This window comes from Panthera onca, chromosome D3 (genome assembly GCF_046562875.1).
Source record: "Panthera onca isolate mPanOnc1 chromosome D3, mPanOnc1 haplotype 2, whole genome shotgun sequence".
In the NCBI taxonomy this organism is placed as follows: domain Eukaryota; kingdom Metazoa; phylum Chordata; class Mammalia; order Carnivora; family Felidae; genus Panthera; species Panthera onca.
The window spans coordinates 34,966,478-34,994,015 of record NC_138350.1 but is presented as its reverse complement, the minus strand read 5'-3'; the positions used below and the strand labels follow the sequence as shown (position 1 = coordinate 34,994,015).

The window sequence follows — 27,538 nt, the reverse complement described above, 5'->3', positions numbered from 1 at the left end:
ATCAGTCTCAGCAAATGCGCCAGGTCCTATCATATTTAGAACCCTGTGTTCTGAGGCGCTCAAGTTCACGCTAAGGAATTTACTAAACAAATCCCTGGCAAGGGATCCCTCGCAGCGATTTTCTGGATCCTTAAATCCTTTCAAATAGAAATGGCAAAACACCCTGCCTGAGTCCATAATTCCTGAAGTTTTGTAGTGTCAATCTTGGAGTTTCTGACTACTGTTTGAGGTCTCACTCTCTCCCCCAAAGAAGCATGCCATTTATTTATATCAAAAGTTAAATGGAATAAAAACTTCCGGACTCTGAGTGAGGCAGCAAAGCTGGGCTAAAAATACCTGATTTCGTGTGTCTTCTATGGAAAAGACACGACATTTCTTCCTATGAAAGGCAGACATGACAAGGAAAGACGAAGAAGTTTACCTACCATGGGGAGAAAGGGGGGTTGGCTTGTGACTGGGCCCAGGCCCAGGAGCCTCCAGGTGGCAAGGTGTGACGGACAAGGCCTGGCTGAGGGGACTTGCGAGAGTCCCGGCAACATTTGAGTTTGCAGCAGTAATTTGGGAGACGTTATACTGAGAATGTAACAGGTTTGGGGGAGAGATGGCCAATAAACAGCCATGGTGTTTGGGTACTGGATTTAGTGAAAGAAGAAAAAGGAGGAATGATAAAGGGAAAGAAGGGAGGACGAAGAAGTAAGAGAAGAAAACAGAGTCCACAGAAAGAAAAGGGGGAGGAGAGCAGTGAAAACAGAACAGCAGGGATACAAGACAGCAAAGACAGGTGCATGCAAGGAGAAACCCGCAACGGCAGACCCGGCTCGCAGGGCGCGCGGTCCTCCCGCCGACAGGAGGCGAGCGAGCGCCGGACCGCCCGCCCCTCGCAGGCCCCACGCCCCGCCCCGCCCCGCCCCGCGCCTGCGCTTCCTGCCCCTCCTCGTCCGGGATGCTGCTGCCGCTGCTGCGGAGTAGCTGCTTCCCTTCCTCCTCTCCCGGCGGCGGCAGCGGCGGCGGCAGCGGCGGCGGCTTGGACGCGGGCGCAGGGGACCGGCCGGAGGCACAGCTGCAGCGCGGAATCCGCGGGCTGCCGGGGCCGCTAGAGCGGGCGGACGTCGAGCCCGGGGCCGACCCCCGGCGCGCGGCGGAGGCCGAGGGGGCGCCGGGGCCCGGGGCGCGCGGCCCGGGAGCGGGCGGCGGCGGGCGGCGGGCCGAGCGGGAGCCGTATGCGTGCATGGATCCGGCCGCCGCGCTGCAGAGGCGGGCCGGGGGCGGCGGCGGCCTGGGCGCGGGCTCCCCGGCGCTGTCGGGCGGCCAGGCTCGCCGGAGGAAGCAGCCCCCCAGGCCGGCCGACTTCAAGCTGCAGGTCATCATCATCGGCTCCCGTGGCGTGGGCAAGACCAGCCTGATGGAGCGCTTCACCGACGACACCTTCTGCGAAGCCTGCAAGTCCACCGTGGGTAAGGGCGCCGGGGCTGGGCCAGACCCCAGCTGGGCCCCTCCGCCGCAGACTCTGCCCTCCCGCGGTCCCCAGGGCTAGTGCCCTGTGCCCTGCCGGCCTCATTTCTCTTCGCGTCCGTGAGCCTTTATCTCTCCAGTTGGGTGGCCTTGCATTTGGAGGATGGGCTTCTCGGTGAAATCTAGGGGGAGGGGCGGTCCCAGTGGAAGCCCCTCCATCCTGTTCCCAAAGCCAGGCCGAGATTTTCGTGTAGTCTCCACGCACACTTGCCCTTGGGGCCTCGAGGCCCTCCATCCTCGCCTGGCACACACCCCTCATGCCCCTCCCACGTCCCTGATCCGAGCTGGTTATTGAACCAGCGTCCCCTCTCGCACCCCCCAAGAGCCGGTCATGAGACCAGGGTGATACATTGGTCCTGTTCCGCTCTCAGGGAGTGTGAGAATCTCTCCACGGAAACTCCTGCCCCTTACATTACTCACCCAAGAAAAAAGGTAATGCGATGTGGGAAGCAGGCAGGCAGTGCAGAAGCTGTGCCCCTGGCCAGATAGCCAAAGTGGGTCATCTATGGCCAATTCTGGTGCCTTAGCAGTGCCTTGTGAGAACCAGGGCTTATTTTCTAATTTTGAACTCCCATTTTCTGATGCGCTGAAATAATGAAGCTTGAAATTCCCTGTGGAGGATCTGGGGAGAATATTAAGACTAAAACTACGCTAAATTTCTTGTAGTAACTGTGAATGCGGGACAGAGGGACTTCAGCTGTACTTGTTCATGACCTCACGTAACCCTAGGTCTTGCAGAAATGGGGAGGAGTGTGCCAGGGTCCTCCCCGTGGGTGAAGTACAACGGTGATGTAAATACAGTAACTCTCCAGGTCAGAAACTATTTTGTCCTCGGGATCTAAAATCGAAACTGCAGGGGAGTTTTTTTTGTTTGTTTTTTTTTTAAACGAAGTTGGATTTACAGGAGTTGGCATTGAGGTTGGTCAGGTTGGTGTGGGTAGAAGTTGTTTCTATGGCAAACCCCTTAAAGCTGTCAAAGCTAGGGAACCCCATAGATGAGGTAATTCTTCAAAGTAAAGGGCAGTCATCTTCAGTGATAGGCAATACAGGATTTCCCCAAGAAGGTCCAGAGGTCCAAGAAACATTGACAGGTGTTAAAATGTGAAATACAGAATTAAAAGTATCTTCCCACATACTTATACACATATTTAGCTTTGTAACTAGTGGTAGCCACCACGGTAGAATTTGGGGATGAATTGGTTTTTTAAATGTCCTATAACAAGACATTACTACATTTTCAGTGTCTTATTGGACAATTAACCCCCCCAAATTTCATGTTGTCTTTTTTGTTCTGCCTTTGAGAAGTGTTTCCCTTTCTGCTTTTTTGGAATAGATTATTTGAGAAATATTTGTGCTCTCTGTACCGTTTGTTTTTAAAATGACGCCCTTGGGACCAGGATATTAAAATTCAGTAACATAACTATACCTGTTTTAAATATCCAGTCTTGGATCACGTAGAAGAATTGAACAAACGAATGAGGTTTCACATTGTTATTTTAGTATCTGATGTCGATAGAGTTAAAAGCAATTCAGAAGTATCAGTGTTTCATGGCTGCACACTTCAAAATATATAAAAATGAGGGATGATCGGGTTGTACCGGGTGATAAAGAGAAATCAGCACAGGCATTATGGGTGGTTAGATGAGGGCTTGCGTGGGTGGAGGGGGTGTTTAGGAAATGGACAAAGGTGTACTTTAGAGTGGGAAAGCGAAGGGGTGAATAAGGGTTTTCTAAGCAGGGGCCACAGTGGAACCCACTCCCACAGGTTAAGAGATCAGTTGTGCAGAACTGCCCCCTTCTTCACAGCCAGTCACAAATGCAGGTTTTCACTTGTGTTTCTGACTGACCAGCTATAGAGCAGAGACTCCCACAACCACCTTCTTAGGTTTGATTAATTTGCTAGAGCAGCTCACAGAACTCAGAGAAACTTTCTGTGTACTGGATTACCAGTGAGTCATAAAAGTACGTGATTCAGAAAGGGACCCGGTGTTTATGTGGTCTCGGAGCATGACACTCTCCCCAAATATCCACGTGTTCACCAGCCCCAAGCTGGAACCTGCGCTTTTGGGTTTTATGGAGACTTCATTATGTAGGCATGGTAAAATCATTGGCCAGTGGTGATTGGGCTCAGTCTCCAGCCCCTTTTCCCTCCTTGGGGTGGGGGACAAAAGTTCCAGCCTTCTAATCACTTAGTTCTTCTGTTGACCAGCCCCCATCTTTTGGTGAGGAACATTCTGAAAGTCACCTCTGGGAGCATTCTAAAAGTAACCTCATTAACATACCAAAAGATACTTTTATGATTTTCTCCTTAGAAAATCCCAAGGGTTCTAGGAGCTCTGTGACTGGAATGGGGACAAAGACCAAATATATATTTCTTAGTATAAATCATCATCTCACAGACACATTCTGGAAAAGACTCATTAGTGGACCCTGGGAATAATGCTTGAAGATTCCAGACCTTAACTGCCATGCTAAAGAGCATGGGCCTTATCCCATAGCAACTAGAGTTGGAAAGGCCTCTGAATACAGCATTGGCATGGAGACAGCGAAACTAATTTGGCAGGATTACATAGGATATTTATTGGGGAATGATGAAGAAACAGGAGGCAAGGAAACCAGGCAGTTTGGTTCTCTGTCCCCTTAACAAACAAATATACACACTTCACATGTCTCCCACGCTGCCACCACCACAGGGTTCCTTGTGCAGTTGGGTTTTTGTTTCTTCCAAACATAGCCTATAGTACTTGACTCGATAAGTTTTTAATAATTGTGGGAAGTTCACAGAAAGTTGATAACCTGTGGTCTGATCCAGAGTATGAAGACAGCTGAAGAATGCTAACTAGCTGCCCCCTCCCCCTGCAATCCCTGCCTGTGTTTTTTTCCTTCCAGCTATCAGATCATTTACTGAGCTCCTACTGGGTGTGAGGTACTGTGCTACCCAGTGGTAAGCAGGACACGGTCTCTGTCCAGAAGCAGCTCAGAGCCTGTGGGGAGCAAGATGCCCCTGTTAGTAAGAGCAGTGGTGGAAATGTGTATGAAATACTCCAGGAGCACAGTGGAAGCCCCTCCAGTGGGGGAACCTAAGAAGAGGGCTGTGTCTGGGAGGCTTCCTCCTAATCGGAATGCTTCATTCTGCAAGTTGCCTTAGAAAAATGGTATTTTGGGGTTCCTGGGTGGCTCAGTCCATTAAGCATCTGGCTCTGGAATTTGGTTCAGGTCATGATCTCATAGTTAGTGGGATCGAGCCCCACATCGGGCTCTGCACTGACACAAAGGGCTCTGCCCCCTCCTCCACTAGTGCGCTGTCCCTTTCTCTCTCTCTCTCTCACTCTCACTTTCTCTCTCTGTCTCTTTCTCTCCCAAAGTAAATAAATAAACTTAAAACAGAAACACACACAAAGAAAAGTGATGTTTAAATGTCGTGTTGGGTGTGGTGTGGAATTGTGGTCACCTGACCTGAAGGCCTACGTCTGAGCGGTGAGCTCATAGCTAATTGTGCTTCTGAGGCCAGTTTTCCAAGTTTCAGTAGTAACATTGGATCCACGTAGAGAAAGAGCCTCTTCCACCGAGGACTTTCCCTTACCCTGTCTGGGCTTGCAGATGTGTGCTCCTCATGACTCCGTACCCCACAGCATGGCAGGGAAGAGTCTCTGAGCATGCGCCAGCCCAGGTGGGTCACTAAAGTGAAGGACTCGTGTAATTCAGAATCTACAGGAGTGGCTCTGTGCGTGGCATTTTACAGAGAATCAGGTTCACTTGAACTTTTTATAGAAGATTGTAGTGGAGGGGTGCCTGTGTGGCTCAGTTAGTTGAGCATCCAACTCTTGGCTTTCAGCTCATGTCATGATGCTGAAGTCGTGGGATCAAGCCTTGTGTAGGGCTCTGAGCTCAAGGTTCTCTCTCTCCCTCTGCCCCTCTCCTCCCTCTCCCTCTCTCTCTCTCTCTCTCTCTCTCTGTCAAATAAAAAAATTTTAAAGAAATAAATAAGATTGTAGCTGAAATCCCAAGGGAGTTCATAAAATTATAAATGAGCAAATGTTGATTTCTTTGTTTGTTCTGGTTTAAAAAACACAAAGTTCACCAGGGTATAAAAAGCTAGAAAGACTATTTACTAATTGACTTACTTAATGCAAATTGTCTAGGATGGAGTATTATTTTCAAGTGGGATTTTGTACTCATGGAATTGAATTAATCTGATATAACTAGCATAATTTGACAGGTCCTTTAAAAGTGCAGTAGAGTTTTTTTGACGTTTAAGGAAATAGAAACAAGTTAGTTCTGCTATAGAAATTTATAACTATCTGACATATAGGAAACAAATCAATTAAATTTTATATATCTCAGCACTTGTTTTATTTCTGTATAACTGTTGGAAACTGTTAACTTTGAATTGAAATGATTTCACCCACCTTCACCCCCACACCGGCAACAGTGCATTCTAGAGAAGACACTGGCATATGAATGAGGAACCTGGGCTTTTGAGTTAGGCTGTCAGTAACTAGCTTGTGCCTTTGGATAAGTAATTTAGTTGTCTGTGCTTATAAAATGTAACATTCTATTAGTAGTAGCTACTATTTGTTGAGCACTTACTATGTGCCAGCAAAAGGGACACTGTCTAATCCTCACAGCAATCCTGAAATGTATCCCCATTTTACAGATACGGAGGCAAAGGCCCAGAGAGGTAAGCAACTTACCCACATGTCACAGCTGGTCAGCAAGTGATCAGGGCCAGGGTTGCTACAAGTGAGTTCTTTCTAACTGTTCCTTAGCTTATTTGGAAATTTAAAGTTACTTTGCTTGGTGAAAATTCTGTGACTCCAAATCAAACACCATGAAGTCCTTCACAACTTAATCGAGGCCCCCTGCAGGCCTGTGAAGATAGTGCTGTCATTGATATATGGTATCAATGAAATTGACTTTTCTGAAACTATGCCACTATCATCACTTGTCACTTGCCTTCTGGATTTTAACATATGCTCTAAGAATTGTATTTCTTACCTAAATATTCGATCATTCGAGCATCTTCAGCCTTTTGCATATCTATTAAAATGTTCCAACATTTTATACGTATATATATGTATAAAATATATTCATATATATTCAAATATATTCATACATATGAATATAGGAGGAGAAGTAGGAGTAAGGCAGTCTAGAACAGAATTCTGATTTTCCTGGGCAGTAAAACTTCCCCTAGAGTGCTGGAAGCCAACCTAGGATTGCCAGTTCTTTTACTTTGCCAGGTAAAGACATTTTTTAAATTGCTGTCAGCAACTTTTCAGTAGGAAGAAAGAAAGAAAGAAAGAAAGAAAGGGAAAGAAAGAAAAAAGGAAAGACAGACTATCAGGATTAAAAAGTTCTTTGAATTTAGTTCCGAGAACCTCACCACTCTTCATTTTTCTCATTGCACATCAACACATCAGACTTCACAGGCTGGCCCCTGAGAGTGACTGGTCATAGATGATGGTGCTTTACTGGAGCCTGTTTTCCCTCAGCTACTGGCCATGGTCCCTGTGTTCTCTTTGCCAGACTCCTCCCTTTTGTCCAGAGTTAAGATGAAGGTGCACTGAGGATGCTTGTTCCATGGGCAGGGAAGCTCAGTGGTACAGGTAGGTGGCTGCATTTTATCAGGAAGCAGGTGGGCATAAGTCCCCTGCAGAAGCGGCTCTTGTGGGTCTGGCCTTGAATGTTAGGGGACATGATGGGGGAAATGCAGCCCACAGGGGTCTGGTCGGCTTTACCTGGAAGCAGTGGAACCGCTGCTTCCATTGCCTGGAAGCTGCTTGTACTTCATTCTGGAAACAGGTCAGACATCTTTGCTGGAAATCCCAGAATGAGCATCTAATACTGGATTAAAATTCCAAATGGTGTATTTTATTTTGCTCTTGTGTGCTCATATGCAGTCTTCCATGCCATGGCTGATCTGCCTAATTGCTTCACTTAGAAGAGAATTAGGAGAGTTGTCCAGAATTCCCACCCCAAGAGCCCAACACCGAGCCTCTCCAGTGCTGTCTCACTCCTCTGCCAAAATGATGTAACACGATGACTCAGGGAGATGTCAGTGTGAGAGGAACAGATGCGAATGGTTAACATTTCGTTTTTATACCAGCAGATGCTATGCATTGTCATTAGCTTGATTTATTTAATGAACTCAGTGCAAACGGATAGGCTTGTGCAGAGCACCACGTACGTCCCTTTTTGTGGAATAGTTAGCTTTCAAAGAAAATATGGAAATTTAGTTGTTGTCTGCTTGTTCAGGTTGAATAAAAATCTATTTAGAGACCTGGCTTAAGTGCGTTCAGCCTTTCTTTCACTGTTCTGCACTGAAGAAGAAAGGTTTTATTATGCATGATAGAGATCCAGATTCTTAGAGATTGCCTCTCTCCCTCCAGCCGCGTGGAATCTGCCAGGAGCAATCTGTTAGCAGATCTTAGAACTGGCTTCAGAAGGCAGAGTAGGTTCCTTTGAGAACTGCTAAGTCCAAATTATTCTCCAGCCTTGGGTGCCAGATACATTGTTCTAATGAAGCATTTGTTGGAATTTATAAAGAAAATGTAGCTTCGTATAGCCTAGTCACTCAGTAGGTGTTATCCAGGAGGCTGTTTGTTTTTCTGTAAGACACCATTCTGCTAGCTGTTCTAAAGGGCACAAAGCTAACACCTCCTTACCTGCCTTGTCCTTTTTCAGAAGGGCAGGTGAGTCATGGAAAGAGCCACAATAAAACCTCAGAAAAGAGGTAAAGTGCTATATGCTGTTGTACTTCAACAGAGGAAGAAATTGATTATGCTCCTTTTGTCCTTTTATCGCACATCTTTGACATTTGGAAAACCAAACTACGGACCTCAAATAGTGCCCTTAATTGAATGTGATTATGTTTGTCAAAACCCTTTATCCTTTGGGGCGCCTGGGTGGCGCAGTCGGTTAAGCGTCCGACTTCAGCCAGGTCACGATCTCGCGGTCCGTGAGTTCGAGCCCCGCGTCAGGCTCTGGGCTGATGGCTCGGAGCCTGGAGCCTGTTTCCGATTCTGTGTCTCCCTCTCTCTCTGCCCCTCCCCCGTTCATGCTCTGTCTCTCTCTGTCCCAAAAATAAAAAAAAAAAATAAAAAAAAAACAAAAACCCTTTATCCTTTAAAACCAGAAAACACACCGGCTGAATAGAACACTCGATTCCATTGAAAACCTTTTCCCCTCCAAATCTGACAGCCTCCAATGTTTGGTTTGTGGTGCTTATGTAATGCCTTCTTCGTTTTAAAACCAAACAGATTCTATTTCCACCTCAAGCGGGCTTCTGGCGGAAGTAGCTGATGAATCAAATTCTCCTGGTTTGCCCACCTTAATTTAGGATCCAGGACCCTCTAAGCGGAGACCCGGTGATGGAACAGGCCTCTGTAAACCAGGAGCTCTGTCATTCACGTGCTTCCTCTCCCTCTTCAGGCATGCGGCACCAGAGCCCCCCTTCTGGCTGACTGCTAACCCATCACACCTACCATCAAATTTTCACTTTTAATTTTCACTTCTAAAGGAAAGCACTCCACCTTCTCCTTGGCCACTCCTCCTTCTAGACACCGTTCTCTGCCTCCCACCCCAATGGTGTGATTTCAAGAGGTCGATACGGGGTCCCGGATGTGAGTCCTGCCTCTACCACAAGCTGTCTGTGTGTCTTTAGTGAGCTACTGAATCTCTGTCTCCGCACTCATGAAAAGAAATAAGAAGGACTTACACGCTTTTCTCGTCTCACGTGCGGGAATAAATGGAGATGAAATATCTTAGGTACCTGGCTTGGAAGGGACAATTATAAATGTCAGTTATGTTCCCATCTCCTCCTAATGTATACCATAGATGCAAAAAAAAAAGTGTCTCATAGATGAAACAGTCCCAAGAAAGAATCTTTATCCTTTAGAGATACATACCGAAATGTATACAGGTGAATATGAAAATCAAAATGTAAACACATGACCTGGCTGAAGGGCAAAATGCATCTGACAGTGCCTGCATTTTTATGGACCCAATCTGAATAGTAGTCAAGTTAATGTTTTTTTGCATATGAGGAAAATATTACTGATCCACTTTTAATCATCTAAGGTTTTGGTTGTTTTTTGTTTGTTTTCAGATTCTCCTCCCCTCCCTCAATATTCTCTTCCTGTCGTGACTCAAGGCACGTTGTCCCCACCTTTTGAGAGAGGGGTATGTGTGTCCGTAACCAGGGAGCACAGGAAGGCTTCCTGGTGCAGGAACAGCAGGTCCAAGGCCACCAGGAGACCTCACTTAGTTTTTAAAAATATTTCCTTAGCAATGCAGAACTTTTTTACCATGAAAGATAGCTTTATATCTTGCAGCCTTTTCTTATCCTTTTCTTATCAGATGAGGCTGCCCCGGTGAGGTAAGAGAGTAGCCTGGAGCCACCCGCCGGGTTCAAATCGGTGCTCTAATACGCATCTGCTCAGTGGCCCTGGGCAGCTCCTAGCCCCTCTGACTGCAGTGTTTCCATCTGTAGAATGGGGACAATAATATCTGCCTCATAAAACTGGCAAGTGCATACACTGCAGTGAATTAATGGACATAAAGCCCTTAGAATAGTACCTGAGGCGTAGGAAGCAGCATAGAAGAGTTCTTCATCTTTTTATCACGAAGGGAACAGACCCTTTCTGTGAAGTGCTTTCCTAAATGTATATACTTCGTGAAAATGCAGCCGCCTGCCGGTTCTGACGGGCTCTGTGGGGCACACGCTCTGTTCCCTCCCGCCTCTCCTTTGAAGCGATCGCCTCAGACTCCTCCCTGTCTCGTGGAGTTCGTGGTGCAGGTGTCCAGCCAAGTGCCATCTCTTCGTGCTGCATGTGTCAGGGATGGCGAGATGCAGTGTAGTCTTTTCTTTGCGGGAGGAAGAAGCAGATCTTACTCCTAGGATGGATGCTTGATGTCCTCAGGCCTGATAAGCATTTTTTTAATGTCCTACCATCACTTTCCTGTGTTCCTAACAGTACCTACTGCTGAGCCGATCAGAGTGTTTTATAGTCATAGCACTCAGTCTCTATGTTATTGAATCCTTTTCTTTATGTGGTGCTTTCCCGTGGGGACTTAGGTTGTACTCTTCCCTGGCCGGTGGTGTTTAGGCAGAAGACTGGCCCCACATGCATTCAAGTGACTTGTTTTCCAGCGTTAAATTTACCTCCCTCCGTGTGACTTTGACTCCTTTCTTAATTTACTTTCTCACTCAGCGCCATGAAAACACTGGAAATCCTCCCCCTTAGTAGAAAGACCATGTCCCAAATTGGATGACCCTGTATAGAATCTATGTCCTTGGAAGAAACGCCACTGTATGAACTTAAGATAGTTATTATGAAGTGTCCGTAACATGACAGCCACCGTTTGAATTGAGACTTACTCCAAAGTCTGTGAAATCTTTCAACGTCCTAAAAGTGTTAGGTAAAGAAAAATCAGATCTTTGAGGAGGGGGAGGGAAGCAGGGCAGAGAAGAAAAAGAGCAGTCCATTCGGCTGTAATCACAGGTGTGGACCACGGTGTTATTTTTGCTTTTATTTATTTAGCTTTTTTCTGGAAAGGAATGTGAAGAAAGACGCTTCTGTTTATTTTTGCCATTTTCACTTTTGTAACCTCTTGTGGCCCAGCAGGAAGAAATACGGTCCTGTTTTAGAACTGTTTTGCCTTAAGGGGATCTTAGAAGTCATATCAGCAGTACCTATGCCAGCCCTTTATGCTATTTGCTAAGATTTATGGGAAACAAATGCAGAGAAGACCAAGTGTAAAGTTAGGCTTTGTTCTTTAAACATCTCCATCAGTGTGGTTCTGGGTCATTCACAGAACATTTCACACCTTTCCTTTTGTTTTCATGCATCTGACTCTTAGCATAACAACTTTTCATTGCGGGCAATGTTACAAATTTGAACCTAAGGTCTGCCACTCGGCTAGCTAGCATGGGATATGACCTTAACAGCCAAATACCGTATCCTGTCTCCACTCTGGTGTCTCCTTCTGTAAAAGGAGGACACTAGTGCTCACTTGACTGGGCTGCTGTAGGATCCCATGTCAGCACAGAGCGTTTGACAGACGTCCACTATCATTGTTATTAAAGGAAAACAAGACTCAAGGGGCGCCTGGGTGGCTCAGCCGGTTGAGCATACGACTTCAGCTCAGGTCATGATCTCATGGCTCATGAGTTCAAGCCCCGCATGGGGATCTGTGCAGATAGCTCAGAGTCTGGAGCCTGCTTCAGATTCGGTTCCCCTCTTTCCCTCCCTCCCCTACTTGCGTGCGCGCTCTTTCTCTCTCTCTCTCAAAAATAAACGTTAAAAAAAAATTAAAAAAGAAAACAAGATCAAGGAGACGTGGTGACTCAAATAGAGCCATCTGTGCCCATTGTTATAGGAATTATAGCCCCTATAACCTGTGTTCTTTATGATTAAAATACTAAAAAAAAAAATTTTTTTTTAATGTTTATTTTTGAGAGTGAGAGAGACAGAGCATGAGCAGGGGAAGGGCAGAGAGAGAGAGGGAGACCCAGAATCCGAAGCAGGCTCCCGGCACTGGGCTGTCAGTACAGAGCCCGACACGGGACTTGAACCCATGAACTTCGAGATCATGACCTGAGCCAAAGTCGGATACTTCACCAACTGAGCCACCCAGGCACCCCTGATTAAAATATTTTTTGAAAGACTCTCATAGCATTAGCAAGCTTCAAGAAAAGTAAGCTGCTTTTGCTAGAGTAATTCACTTAGCGGACCACTTCCTGTCTAAGTGACTGAATCCAGTGTTACCATAATAATCCCCTGGGGTGGGTGTATGGAGGGAGAAGTTATAAGCATATTAAGACTGCCCTGGGGCGCCTGGGTGGCTCAGTTGGTTGAGCGTCTGACTTCCGCTCAGGTCAAGATCTCAGGGTTTGTGAGTTTGAGCCCCGCGTTGGGCTCTGTGCTCACAACTCAGAGCCTGGAGCCTGCTTCCAATTCTCTGTCTCCTCACTCTGCCCCTTCCCCACTCATGCTCTGTCTCTCTCTGTCTCTCAAAAATGAATAAATGTTAAAAAAAATTTTTTTTTTTTAAAAAAGACTGCCCCGTCTTTTAAGGATTTACCGTCAACAATAAGAATTGTAGGAGAAATGAAATACTCTGTTTCTGGAATGACCTATGGGTACTGGGCACCAGACACTCAGAGCATCTGCCTCTCCTTTCTTCTAAAGTGTTTTGTGTGAGTTTTATTGTTTTGTTTTTGCTAAACAGTCATAAATTTCCTTAATTTTTCCCCAAAATAGTCAGCATTTCTTCTTACGTATCTAGTATTTGATGGAGAAGAGAGGGTGGCTTTCATACATCAGATTTACCCAGTTGCTGTTGTGTGCCAGGCAGTGTCCTAGGCTGTAGGGAGTCAGGCATGACTGTGCCCTCAGGGAGACACCAAACAGCAAAGAAGGAATGTTGTGATAAGGGCCAGGAGAAAGTTCAGGTCCAAGAACACCGTACACAGATGGGACTGTGGGGCAGGCAGCCGGGTTCAGATTGGGAATCAACTGGGCTGTCAGAGGTTTCTGGGAAGACAAGGAGGTTCTCTAAGAAGAGAGAACAGCAGAGAAAGGCACTTATTTGCCAACTGCATGGGGTGTCGATTTAGGCCAGTATGACTAAGCCCTTTGAGGGCAGAGACTGTCCCCATCAACCGATGGTAGGGCTGATTGCTTCCCCTGGTAGTCAAGTTACCTGTAGGAAACTGGGTTTTCAGCAAGGGCCGGAAATGGGCGTGCCATTCTTTTTGTCCCTTACCTGTTTATAAACCTCGGTCCCTGGAGCTCCTTCTCAAGGCCAGCTCTGTGCTGACTTTTCCTAAAATGAATCACTGAATATCTGAGGCTACAGATGACCTAATATCTTCTATTAAGGATCATTATAATTTCTGTGGCATGCAAATTTTTAAGATAGACAACCTTAAGAGATTTTTGACTTGATGTAATGTTCTTAGAAATGGTTGTATACTCTGATACAAGTATGTGTTTCCAAGCCATAAGTTAGAGTAAGTTTCCAGTTGTTACAAGCTACTGAGTGGCTGTTAAATGTGGTAAAGGATATTGCATTTAAGAGAGAGGGCTATTTTAATGGGATTTTAGATTTAGACTATTTTTCTGTTGTTAGTGAAGTTGTCATTAAGCAACTCACTAGAACTAGATAGTCTTTTTTGTGTGTTTTGTTTTTTACATTATTTTTATTTTTGAGAGACAGAGTATGAGCAAGGGAGGGGCAGAGAGGGAGGGAGACACAGAATCCGAAGCAGGCTCCAGGCTCCGAGCTGTCAGCACAGAGCCTGACGCAGGGCTGGCACCCACTAACCATGAGATCATGAGCTGAACTGAAGTTGGACGCTCAACCAGCCAATCCACCCATGTGCCCGAAACTAGATAGATGTCTTCTTGGCTCAACAGACTCTTAATCCTGTTCGCTGTGGGTTCGTCTTTGTTTTGTTGTCCTATTAAAATTAGTAACCTGTTTATAATCACGTGATGATAACATTACCACTTATTTCCTGATTTTGAACACTAACAGCCTTAGCTTTTACTCTTATTCATTAGACTTGGTGGTTACAAAAGAGTCCTGGTGTAGGATTGTGAAAGTTGTATAAATCGTTCAAGTAGGTAGAAAGTGTCTGACATGTTCGGGTTCAGAATAATCCTTAAGCAAAAACAGCCTAATCAAAACAAAAATTATTGACTCTGGCTGTTTCAAGGGATTCTTTTAGTTGATGTGAAGCAGAGCTCACAAAAGAAGTTTCATCTGCCAATTCTTTTTAATAAAGTAGCAGCCACTGTGACACGTTTTACAAAAGTTACAGTCCCCTTAGCTGAAACTTAAAAAAACAACAACAACAAAACCTCAAACTGGATACAAGTAAAGTAGAATACTGGTCATGACAAAAATATGAATTTGACTTGTAGTTTGCCATCACAGAGCAACGTGGGGAGGCCCTAACTTTAGCTAATATCAGGAGGACCAGTGTTTTGTCTTTAAGCTGTGCCTGTTTAAAATCAGAATTTATTAGCAAATATCTCTAGGCTGTTTTTTGTGCCTTGTAGAGTATCACTTTAAGTTACATTCTTCCCTGTGGTTGCGTCATTCAGGAACTCCGAAGATATTGGTAATGCACAAACATGCTTTCTGTTTCTAGGCTGGTTTAGAGTGTCATTTGACTTTGAAGAGCAAATCGGTTCCAGAACTGAAAGTGAAATTGAATTAACCAGTTTTTTCTCTGTGACATTTGAAATTATGTCTGGTATAAGAGATTAAGAATTGAAATGCAGAGTATTTCTCTAGCTTTGTTCTCTTGTGACTGTTTATATTCCTGCAACTTCTCTTTGTTGTACAGACCAAGGGCTGGTGCCCCGCCCCCCTCCCCAGGTTGTAAACATGTCTTTCGTATTGCACTGGTGTCTGCAGTGTGTTGCTAATTATAAAACACAGTCACATGTCTTTCACTTCACCTTGAGAACATCATCTGACTTTGCAGTGTTGCATCAAATCCGTGAGCTGGAGAGCCTGGGAGTAGGGTCCTTACCCCCATGCTGTCCTGTAGCACTCACTGGAGGACATTGGCCCCTGCCCATTAAAGGCCTGACAGCACTGTGATGCCGGATCCTGAGACAGGCAGGAAGTGGTTCCCGTAGGGAGTAATTCTGACTCCAGTTTAGTGAGCATCCCTTTGATTTGTTTTTTCAGTTACAAAAAGTGTGTAAAAAAAATATTGTTTAGAAATGTACAAGTTTTCTATAACTGAGACCTGTATAAGGTTACATATACAAATGAAAATTTGGTTTAAAAAAATCAGCTGAAGCTTTAAGGGCTGAATTAGGAAAGGATAGTGAGTGATACATGACGGTTTGCTCAGAATTAAAATGAATCAAAATTAAAATTGAGAATGTTAACCTTTATGAGTAAGTTTTTTAAAAATAATTCCTGTTCCATGCTATTCACAATGTGATAAAGAAGTAATGTTTACATATTAACTGACTTCTTTGTGAATGCTACAGAGCTCAATGCAGTGATTTCTAAATCCAGACTAAGGCTATTCGAACTCAAGATTCAGTTTCCAGCACTTCCTGTAAGAATTCTCCCCAATATATCATTCTTTAAAGCCATTCAGTTGTTAACATAATTGCTAATTTCTAAATGGCTTTTATGCTAAACTGAGGTAGCAATAAATCATACTACGATCAGCAAATGCTATGTAGGTACTTCGTTGTAAAACACAAGTTGACTTTGTACACTTGTATGTGGAAATATAGACTGAGCATCATAGACATTGGTGGACTTCTGCTTTTCCTTTTGGGATTTAGTACACCAGGTTTTTTGTCTTACTGATAATGATACAAAATATACACATAAGATTCTTTTTATGGCAAACTGCATTTTATTCTTTCTTTCTTTCTTTCTTTCTTTCTTTCTTTCTTTCTTTCTTTCTATTTACAGGTGTTGACTTTAAAATCAAAACCGTAGAGCTAAGAGGAAAGAAAATCAGATTACAGATCTGGTAAGTGGGGATGTGCACCCAGTAACACCATGTGTGTTCACAGTCTGTTCGCCTGTCTAATACAATTAACTGTTCAAGCTGGCTTGCCTCTCCTACTTTTCCTCTCCTTTGCTCATCTTTAAATAAAATGAACAATGAGGAAATTTAGAAACGTCTGCCCATTTCATATTTCATTTGCACATGGGGAGCAGTGAAAGAACACTGTTAACTTTAATGATTGGAGCCTCGATGCCTCTTTTCAAAGCATTTGACATAATAGCAAAACTGTCATCGCTTAGATGATTGCTCAAATGCGCGTTTTCACATTTTTCCAGTTACTATTTGATCGCCCGCAAGGAAAGTCCAGCACGCCCCTAACCGGGTGCGCGCAGTTTCAAGGCAGATCCCCCGTAGACGGCTGGGGGACTGCCCAGGGCAGGCAGAGCGTGAGCACCGCCGTGCGACACGCATGCTCCCACTGGACGCGTGGCTGGCGGCACGTGACGTAAGCCCCACGGGTGCCAGCTGGGTGTGAATCCGCGGCCACTTTCCGGAGAGAAGCCCCTTTGTCGCGGCACCACGCCTGGGCGACCGAGCCAGCCGTGTCGCAGCTGTGCGGCGCTGGGAGCTGTCCGTCCCCCCACCCCCACCCCCTTCCCCCCGGGAGACCGACCTGCGGGGTGCAGCGCGGATCTGGTGGCGGTTTAAACGTGGCACCGCTGAGGGGTTCGAGACCGCCCTCTTGTGTTTAACATCACAGCTGCTGTGTACTCAGCCTACTAACTCCTCTGCAGGTCCGCTCAGCTCTGAGTGTTTGTCCACCATGTGTGTGTTTGCTTTTCATCCGCGTTACTTGCTGCCTCATCTGTGGCATCATCGGTCACCTAATGCTTGAGTGTTAGTGCCATGCCTTCATCCTTCACCCGTGCCCTGGGTGGGGCCCGGCTGCAGCCGAGCGCACTGCCGCCTCCTGGAGGCTCCCAGGTAATGTCTTCGTTTGGTCTCCTGTGACTCTCCCCCACTTCAAGGCCGGTTTGGGTTTGGGGGTTATTGGCTTGATTTCGACACATGAACAGGCTTGTCTAAATACTTGATGACAAAAAACGTGGATATATTTTATTAGCCCTTGATTGGAAAGTCCGCAAACTTTGTACGTTGCTGCCCATTTTTTGAACTCTGGAGCTAACAGAGGATCTTTTACACGTGCTGTTGTTTCTGATTGTAAGCTCTCTAAGGTAAAGACCATTTTTTTTTTGTTTTTTGGGGTTTTTTTTGCAATCCCTATTTTTTTAATACGAAATTTATTGTCAAATTGGTTTCCATACAACACCCAGTGCTCATCCCAACAGGTGCCCTCCTCAATGCCCATCACCTACCCTCCTCTCCCTCCCACCCCCCATCAACCTCAGTTTATTTTCAGTTTTTAAGAGTCTCTTAGGGTTTGGCTCTCTCCCTCTCTAACTTTTTTTCCTTCCCCTCCCCCATGGTCTTCTGTTAAGTTTCTCAAGGTAAAAGACCGTTATTAAAAGGATCATCCAGGGAGCGCCTGGGTGGCTAAGTCGGTTAAGCTCCGAATCTTAACTTCAGTTCAGGTCTTGATCTCAGGGTGGTGAGTTCAAGCCGGTGCTGGGCATGAAGCCTAGTTAAAAAAAAAAAAAAAAAAAAAAAAAATCATCCAGAGTATGTTTACCTCTGTACCTAGCACGTGTTGGGGAGATACTTTTTGAAGGATACTTTATCCTGAATAAAGGCTTATGTGGCTAATATTAGAATGTCTGAAGCTTGCTTACTGAATGACAGCAGTGTCTAAGGGATGACCTCAGGGCCTATCTAAAAAGACATACCTTAATTACTGTATTAATATTTCAGTTTTCATCTCAGGCAGTAGTAATCTGACCTGTGAAAAGTATGTCCAGATGTCCTGTGCCTCCCTGGAACTCAGCCCACTAAGACTCTGTGCTTGCTGACATTGGGTACTTGTGGAATTTCACCATGGCGCCTTTGAATCTGATCTGAGAGGGCTTCGCCTTAACCCCACCCTGCGGGGAAAAGCGAGAGGGTGCGGTTCGGGAAATGTACAGGACACCCAGGAACCACGTTTCTTTTGGATGTGACCACGTTTCCCAGAGCCACTCCTCTGCTTCTCCTTGACTCTTTCGAAGAATATTAACTGAGGGAGAAAAATGAGGTTCAGTGAGTGTATTTAAAGGTTGATTACAGGTTTCACACAGGGAATATCCCAATGAGTCAGTGAGGAAGGAAGGACTTCTCTTTTCCCAAAGGGGTTTTCAACAGGGAATAACGTATCCACAAAATGCCTGCCACTTGTTGGGGCGCCTGGGTGGCTCAGTCGGTTGGGCGTCCGACTTCGTCTCAGGTCATGATCTCACGGTTCGTGGGTTCGAGCCCCGCATCAGGCTCTGTGCTGACAGCTCAGAGCCTGGAGCCTGCTTCCAATTCTGTGTCTCCCTCTCTCTCTGACCCTCCCCCGTTCATGCTCTGTCTCTCTCTGTCTCAAAAATAAATAAACATTAAAAAAAAAAAAATTAAAAAAAAAAAATGCCTGCCACTTGTTAATCACACAACACTCAAAGTAAGATTGTTGTCTTCTGAAGCTTTTTACGTAAAGGATTAAACATTTTCTTCGTTGTTAGGCAGTAGATAGAAAGGAAGTATTGGAGTCGTGGTTCACGATTTAAAGTAATAACACGAGTTACTTCAGAGTTAGAAGCGGTGCTTGTACTCTTGCTGTCATGTCTGCTTTGTCGCGGGCATGCTGTCACCACTTTACTGTCACAGTTGAGGGCCCAGGAGGAGCCAGTGTAGTTGGAGAGGGCTCTTCAAAGAGCCTCAGTAGCCTGTGCTCTGCTAATAATAGCTGTGCTCTGATTTTCTAGAATGTCAGTCCATGGACATTCCCAGTCGGTTTTCATAGAGGTCTGATTGGAAGAAGTGCATTTTTTCGTGACGATTTCCATCTGAGAAAATATTAACCGTAGGTTCCTAAAAGTGTAAGTTACCAAAATCTACGGACGGCCTCGTCACACTTTCATGCCACGTTTTTATGTCATGGCCACATTTTTCAGTTCCTTGATTATCCGTGGTCAGAAAAAGGACCCATTTTCTCATCTCTGCATCTAAAATGTTTCTTCATGTGTGTGTAAAAGACCTTTATGTAAGTGTAGCTAAAATAAAATGTGTCGACTAGAATATAGGTTCATGAATTTACATTTGAATGCCGAATGCCATCCTGAAGATCATACACAGGGACTTAGAGTTCTTGTGTCGAAATGGACTTTGGAACTATGACGTTTGTCTCCTACCTTTAGGCAAGCAGAATTAAAATGAATCATCCCTGTCTATCTTGCCAGCATTCTTATGTCAACATCAGGCTCGTTTTTCATCCTCTGCCTGGAAGAGATGGGACATTTCATGCACATTGCAGGACCTTGCCCTGCAAATTCCTAATTACATCTTTAAGTGGATATATTAAATACAACAAGTAAGAATCTTTGAATTTTCAAAGCACAGTTGTATTACGAAACTGGGGAAACAGAATTGCAGGAATCTTTCAGTTTGCACCAAAAGCAGAGAGGGAAATGATCACCTCATATTCCCGCTGCAGCAGGTGACAATTTTCCCTGCAATAATACACTGTAAATGTCGAGAAATCAGCTCTTTATCATTGTAATGAAAACTCGGGTTTATGGAGATAAAGAGGGGAAATAGTAGGATTCTGCATCTTCACAGAAAGATAAAAGCACGATCAGTGCATTGGTGTCTTATTAGCATGTGCGGTTTTGAGAAGCAGGAACTTGTGTGGGATTTTTATGGTACTGGTACAGAGTGGGTATGTAATAAATTCTTGTTGAACTGCATTGGCATTTCATTTCCCTATTCTGTGACCATATGTGGTACAGATAATTTAGCAGGGGAAATAAAAAGGAGCTTGAGAGGAAAAGAAAACAAATTTGTACAAGCCACATATTTTGGAAATACGGAACAGTCTCTCAAAGGAAGGTGCTTTTCTACCTCAAGCATTCAGAGCCAGGCAAAAGATGGAATTTAAAGAATGACATTAAATGGGAGTGGTGAACTGATGAATGTTTCCTCATTGGGGTTTTTGTAAATGAACTTACTGGTTCGTTTACTTGTGTTGGAATGATTGCCTCAGATTTTGCATTTTGAGGTCTGCCCTCTTTTTTGTGTCTGACTTAAAGCCAGCAGAGACTGCTAATTTCTTAATGTTTTGAACATTGCTAACTGCGTTCAGGCAACAAGTGTTTTTAACTATGAAAAATGCCCTTTAGGGGCGGCCAAGTGGCTCGGTTGGTTAAGCGTCCAACTCTTAGTTTCATCTCAGGTCATGATCTCACCATTGTGAGATGGAGCCCCATGTTGGGCCCACACTGGGCTTGGAGCCTGCTTAGGATTCTTGCTTCCCCTCCCTCTCCTTCCCTCCCTCTTCCTCCCTCTCCCCCACATGTGTGCATCTTCTCTCTCTCCCTCGCTCCCTCCCTCCCTCTGTCTCTCTGTCTCTCTCTCTCAAAAGGTGAAAAACAAAAATGCCCTTTACTCTTCCTATTCTTCAACTGTTAGTTTTTTTATTAAAACCTCTAGAAACTTCTGTACAACATTGTGCCTGTAGATAACAATACTATATTTTATACCCAAAACTCTTTAAAAAGAGAGATTTCATGCCAAGTCTTCTTACCACCTTAAATAAAAGTAATTTTTTATTGTTGTCTGTTATCTCTAATTTCACTGGTTTTGAGCCCCCACTGTCTAGACTCTAATTCATTGAATGTCTATAGAAATTAATGTCAGCTGAGTTACACTCAATAGCCAGATTAAAGTTGCTTAGAGTAAAGGCTTATTAAACTACATAATTCCCAAAATGTTCCTTGAAGGTCTTAAATCTAATTGCTAAATTTGTGGTGTAGCTATATTGTTTTAACAATTCTACTTTTCAAAGTAGAAAAATGTGTTTTTTAAAACACAAAAAGGCCTAATTTGATCAAGTCATAACTGTGATAGACTGGGAAAACCATGCCGTGAAAGACTGAACTCTCTGTTGATTCATAAGTATTAATTATACCCCTATATACGTAGGATTCCAGAAAAGAATTGTATTCATTGATTCCTCATGTAAATGAAATGGTATCTGAACCCATTCCTTCTCACTTCCCTTCAAGGTGCAGTGCCTATTAGTGTGGTCTTCAGGGTTTCTTAGGAATCTTGAAGAATTCAGTCCCCATCTATCCTATTCAATTTTCCAGTTTTGTTTGGCATTTCTCGGTCAAAAAATAAAGTTTATTTTGCCTTGAAGTGGCGTCAGCGTCGACACTTTAAATCGGTAACCTTTTGTTCAGCATAGGCTTACTGATGGCCCGCTGTGGACCAGGCATTCTGCCGGACCCTGCTGGACAGAAACAGACCAGCCTTGGCCCTCTTGGGCCTTCCAGTCAGAAGCAGCAGGGGATTCTTATATCCTCTGGAACAAAGCAAACGGCTTTGCTTCATGCGAAGATGAATTTGACAACAAGCTCTTTTGTTTATTTGGCATGATAACGCCATCGCTAATGGGAACTAATTTGGTGGCAAAGCCAGTCTGAACAAAGCCATAAATTACAACCCCGTTGCCAAAGAGTATTTTAGGGATACAGCCCCACAAAGCGCACCTGAAGGGAAGTAGTCTTTGATCAGTTGCATTTGGGAAAATCTGCACGTTCTCACCACTTCTCAAAGTCACGTGGAGGCCTTGAATGGCCCTGCAGTGAAGAACCTTGTTTGTTTGCTGCATTGCCCCCGTCTTAGTACACCATGACCCGCCTGTCTCACGTGACCCCCAGGAGTATGCTGTGAGTTCAGGTTCTTTGGGAAAAGCTAAATTATGGATTGTCTTTAAAGACATTCGTCTCCCCATCAGAAGCCCTGCTGTGTCGGGCTCATTCATAAATACATGATGGTTTTTAGCAGTTTCTTGGCTTATTAGATGGAGAAAATATGTCTCAGCCAGCTGCTATACGCTATTAGTAAGCTTACATCATCCTTTATGTTGAAATGATCGACTTCAGCCTGGAGAATAAATACAACTTTTAGCTTTAGTAGCAGACAATAATGAGCTTTATTGTATTACAAACCTATTTGATGTCTCCTCCCTTCCCCTTTGACCCCTTGTTCTGTTTTAGAAGGATTAAGAAAATAACTACCCTGAGTTTATATTTTTCACTAGTGATGGACTCTCGGTCAGCTTCTCTACAAAATCAGATACAACCATTGATGCCAGTTAGAAGAGTTTGCAGGGGCACCTGGTTGGCTCAGTTGGTAAAGCACGCAACTCTTGATCTTAGGGTTGTGAGTTCGAGCCCCACACAGGGCACAGAGATCACTTTTAAAAAGCAAGAGGGTTTGAAGAGGATGTAGCTCTTTCTGTCATTTTACACATTGTTTTTCTTATTTTTAAAACCTCGGTTTGAGAGAAGTTGGGACTTCTGTTTTTGTCTGAATGTAACTAACTCAGAAAAACTTCCTCTCCTCACCACTAATAATGATGCATGTGCATGGATGGGACTAGAAGCAGCCTGCAGAGGGGTGGGGAAGAGCCTCCCTTTTGCTTTGGAAGGTGGAGTTGCTCCCTCTGGTTATTGTTTGGGAGCTGATTTTTGCTGTTTCTTAGGGACACAGCAGGGCAGGAGAGATTCAACAGCATTACCTCAGCTTATTACAGAAGTGCCAAGGGGATCATACTAGTATATGATATCACTAAGAAGGAGACTTTTGACGATTTGCCAAAATGGATGAAGATGATTGATAAGGTAGGTGTTTTGTTTTCCTCTGAGAACCTAGGTGAATCCCATAGACTGAAAGGCAATGACCTCAAGCCTCAGGGCCCCATTAGGTACTCAGTTTGTGAGTCTGCTGGGGTCTTGAGATCTAATGCTCTCCCCTCTTTCATATTTGACTCTTGCTGCGTACCTCTTTATGAGTAAGTGCTGTTGTTTCTTGAGTATTTCCCATGCTCACTCCGCACCAGCCTCGTCAGGTGGGCACTGTTCCCCTACCCATACATCACTGTCTGATAAGGAGATGGAGACCCTGGAGTAACTAGGCCAACGTCACACCATTCAGGTGCCTTTGCTGCAAACCTGTCTCAAGTAATTGTGTAGAATATGCAAAATTAAATGAGTTGTTCAAGAGACTTTAGTCTTTTTTGAAGAGAGGTCCTACCGTACCTATATTTTTTGAAAACTTAGAACTGTAGCTTAACTTTTTTTTTTTCCTGATTGTGGGATTAATGATACCTGTCACAATAGAAACTTCGGGGAATCAAACATGAAAGTAAATTTAAAAATGTATAGTTTGGGAGCGCCTAGGTGGCTCAGTCAGTTGAGCATCTGGCTCTTGATTTCGGCTCAGGCCGTGATCCCAGGTCATGAGCCCCACGTTGGGCTCCACACTGAGCATGGAGCCTGCTTAAGTTTCTCTCTCCCCCTCTGCTCCTCTCCCCTGCTTACTCCCTCTCTCTTAAAAAAAAAAAAAAAAGTTTCACCATTCTGAAAAACCAAATTGAATCCATATTCCATGTAGTTTTACAGCCTGCTTATTTCCCTGAATATTCTGTCAGGCCAGCCTTCCTGTCCTATTAATGTTCTTCTAAGGCATGGGTAGTTTTGTTTTGTTTTGTTTTTTTAATGGCTGCATTCTTTTTATGTACCTTGACTTATTTCATTCCCCATCTGTTTTGTCGGACTCTCTTCAGTTGATGACCATCTTAAGCATAGAGCTGTGCCTGTTTTGTGAGCCATTTCCTTAGAAGAGATTCTTAGAAATTACTGGTCAAAGGCTCAGAAGGTTGTGGTTCCTAATGCCTGTTACCCCATCGCTTTCTAAAGCCCTGAGCCCTGTGAGGACGTCTTAGACCCCACCTGAACCAGTCCTGCCTGGGACAGGGTAGCTGCTCAGAGATTTGGGGAGGGGATGAACAGATAATGGTGGCAACAGAGCAGGTTGGCTTACGTTTCCTGTCAGTGTATGACTGCCCATCGTTGAAATGGAGCTTCTTTTAAAATTCCACAGTATGCCTCAGAGGATGCAGAACTTCTCCTAGTTGGAAATAAGCTGGACTGTGAAACTGACCGAGAAATCACCAGGCAGCAGGGAGAGAAGGTGAGAGATGTGGGGAGCAGAAGGGACGTCACTGTCCACGCTGCATTTAGCAGTGGATAGACTTTTTGTCTTTAAATAATTTCTTTAAATTATGAAACAACACAGTCACATTCTTCTCAGTTGTTTGGATTGGAAGGAGCAGGAGGCTTTAGAAAGCATTTCGAAGTGGGGAGAGAATTGTCCGCATCAGTATACACTGCATTATTATCTGTTCTGACATTTGCTACAGAGAAACGTTTCCTAAGCCGTAAAATTGCTTTCATGATTTACTCTCATGTATTATATAACCTTCCTTCGGGAATCGGTGATACTCACATTTTGAATGTCAGATGCATCGCAGTTTTAGAAACTTGGGCAAGTAATTCGACTTGAAGGTCCCAGCATCACGTCATCACGTCAGGGATTTTGTTTTGTGTTGTTAACTTACCATGTAGGGGTTTGGGGCACAGTGAACTCTGAGCTTAAATGGGGCTTCACAAACCTTCTGGCCCGCCCCTCCCTGAAAGAGGGAGCCCAAAAAGCTGTGATTCCCCCAGTCCCGGGCCACCTGGCCACACACGAGACCACACTGCACCCCACACAGGAGAAAATGAATCTGTATTCTTAGTTCGCACAGCAGATAACTGGGATGCGGTTCTGTGAAGCAAGTGCCAAGGACAACTTCAACGTGGACGAAATATTTCTGAAGCTTGTTGATGACATTCTGAAAAAGGTAAAATATCCGGAAAATATTTCATCTGAAATTCTTTGTTCCCTCTGTGATGTTTTAGAGAGGGCAGTTAGGGTAGTTATTCGGGGGCTGAAGAACCAGGTGAGGTGGTTAACTCTAAGGCTGGAGGCATCCAGCTGTGGTGACAGCCGTGTCCTGCCCAGGGCCTCTCCGTGTCCAGTGTGGTGCGCAGGTTGGCTGAACCCTAAACGTGGTTTGGTGAAGTGACTGGAGCAGGTGTAACGGTGTTTCGTGTTTATGTGACATTTGCTTTCCTTTTTTTCCCATTTTCCCTCAAGAATTGGATAAAGACAGTGGGGACCTCCTGGAGCTTGTGGGTGTCTCGGGGAGGAGAAAGCCCTGGGCCCTGCCTCCCCCTCAGTGCTATGCTCCCCAGCATAATGATTCCATTAATCAGGCCTTCCGTGATGCCCAGTTGCAGAAAAATTGCTAGATAGCTTCATTGAACACCAATTTCTTCAAGCATTTGTAGGCTTACATTCAAAGATTTGTTTAGTAAGAAACTTTCCGTAAGTGTATATGCTATTACTACATATAATCTGCTAGTTCAAGCATAATTCAGAAGCTTCTAATAAAATGATTGTTTAGGGGCGCCTAGGTGGCTCAGTTGGTTGAGCGTCTGACTTTGGCTCAGGTCATGATCTTGCAGTTGACGATTTGGGCTCCGCATCGGGCTCTGTGCTGACAGCTCGGAGCCTGGAGCCTACTTCGGATTCTGTGTGTGTGTGTCTCTCTCTCTCTGCCCATCCCCCGCTCATGCTCTGTCTCTCTCTGTCTCAAAAATAAATATAACCATTTTAATTAATTAATTAAATAAAATCATTGTTTATGTAATTGCCAAGAGAAGTTTTTTCTTTAGTGAAAGAAACCATAGTCAAATGCAGAACATTTTTTTTTTTCTGTTTTAATGCATTAAGTTTCCATTATTACTAGGTTCTGGGAAAATATATGAGATCCATCTGGTTTCTTTTACCATAGGGTATGATGTAAGCTGGGGAGTGTTAGTGCCGTGACACGAAGTATCCTGAACCTGGTTTTCACTTTTTGCCTTTATATTTGAACATCTAATTAAACTTTGATGATTGGGGATCTTTATATAAAAACAACTTTGTTCTGGGGCGCCTGGATGGCTCAGTCGGTTGAGCATCTGCTTCTTGATTTTGGCTCAGGTCATGATCTCACAGTTCCGGAGATCGAGCCCCACACCAGGCTCTGCCCATTCCCAGCTCATTTGCACGCGCGCGTGCTCTCTCTCTCTCTCTCTCTCAAAATACATAAACTTAAAAAAAAATACAAATATAAATACTTTGTTTTCTTATATAATTTGCAGAGCACTTACATACACACTGCATGGTTAAATACACTTGTCTTTTTTCTTTATCCTTAAGATGCCTCTGGATATTTTAAGGAACGAGTTGTCCAATAGTATCCTCTCATTACAACCAGAACCCGAGATTCCACCAGAACTGCCTCCACCTCGACCACACGTTCGATGCTGTTGATTTGCTCCTTTGGAGACAAAGTGGAAGTGATTCCTGGAAAGGGGAAAATGTTCTCTTCTGCACTACAATCATCTTGACAATTTCCTTTCGCACTTTGTAATCCAAGTCAGAGCTACACACTAACTTGTAAATATGCAGATATGCAATCCTGGGTAAGTTTTGGTTATCGATTCCACATTTCCCTCCAAATTATTACATTTCATCCATTATCCCAGCCTCTAGTGTACATATACTGGGAAACATAGTACTTCTAATATGAAGAATGGGAGAAATGAAAGGTATAATGTTTCTTGAAATAAATAATATAATTGTCCTCGTTAATTATATTAGGAGGACAGAAGATATTCTGATAAGAAGAAAGAAAGTGGTGCTTCGCTTACTGTTTTAAAGAAAATTTGTAAAACTAAAGACTTTTTGGGAAAAAAAAAAAAAAGCTATCATAAGTGCTTTTTCTTTATGCACAAGACCTTTCCCCTCAGCCGTAGCATCTCTGAAGTATGGGAGTATTTCTGCCGCAGGCAGAGTTGCGTTCCTAGCCATCATCGAGGGTTATTTATTGATGTTATGTCACGGTAGAGTGTCGCTGGTTAGAGGGTAGGGGTCGACTTGGTCCTGCAGCCGCAGAATCCCTCTCATGGTATCCTAACGGACATACCCTGTGCTTTTAAGAACTACAAAGATTCAATAAAGAAAGAAGTGTTTTTGAAACTATAGAAGAAGATTTTAAAACAACGCTGCTGTCCTAAACAAATCCTGTTTAAAGGAATTTTAAAGAGATACATTTTACTATATCAAAGAACATACATGTATTTACCTGAACATTCTATACCTTTGTAATGGTAAAACTTCTCCCCTTTATGGTGAAGCTTATTCCCATTAAGCCTAGACTGTGTTTCTTTTTTCTTTTTTCCTCTTTTTTTTTTTTTTTTTTTTTTTGGTCTGATAATGGATTTGTGAACTCTACCTTTGGTATATCTTTTATTAAAACTGCACTGTTTAGTCAAGGTAAATAAGTAATTATGTATTTGAATAACTTGGCGTGTCTTGAGTGTTGTGATATGAAAAGCATTGTGGTCTTTCTACACTAATGAAGTGCAAATAAAATTTTGTATTTATGAATGA

General features: G+C 44.1%; 1 protein-coding gene and 1 long non-coding RNA gene across 2 annotated transcripts; one reads left to right on the top strand and one right to left on the bottom strand.

Moving 5' to 3' along the window:
* Positions 1-920: 920 nt before the first annotated feature.
* On the top strand, positions 921-27,538 carry RAB12 (RAB12, member RAS oncogene family). Its single transcript, XM_060613274.3, has 6 exons — positions 921-1,454; positions 15,976-16,036; positions 22,695-22,833; positions 24,095-24,184; positions 24,792-24,896; positions 26,303-27,538. Exons 1-6 carry the CDS (start codon positions 944-946, stop codon positions 26,414-26,416), a joined length of 1,020 nt encoding a protein of 339 aa, XP_060469257.1. The 5' UTR covers positions 921-943; the 3' UTR covers positions 26,417-27,538.
* On the bottom strand, positions 8,209-8,736 carry LOC144613846 (uncharacterized). Its single transcript, XR_013551281.1, has 2 exons — positions 8,631-8,736; positions 8,209-8,398 (listed from the first exon to the last, which is right to left on the bottom strand). It is a non-coding gene; the product is annotated as an uncharacterized LOC144613846 (long non-coding RNA).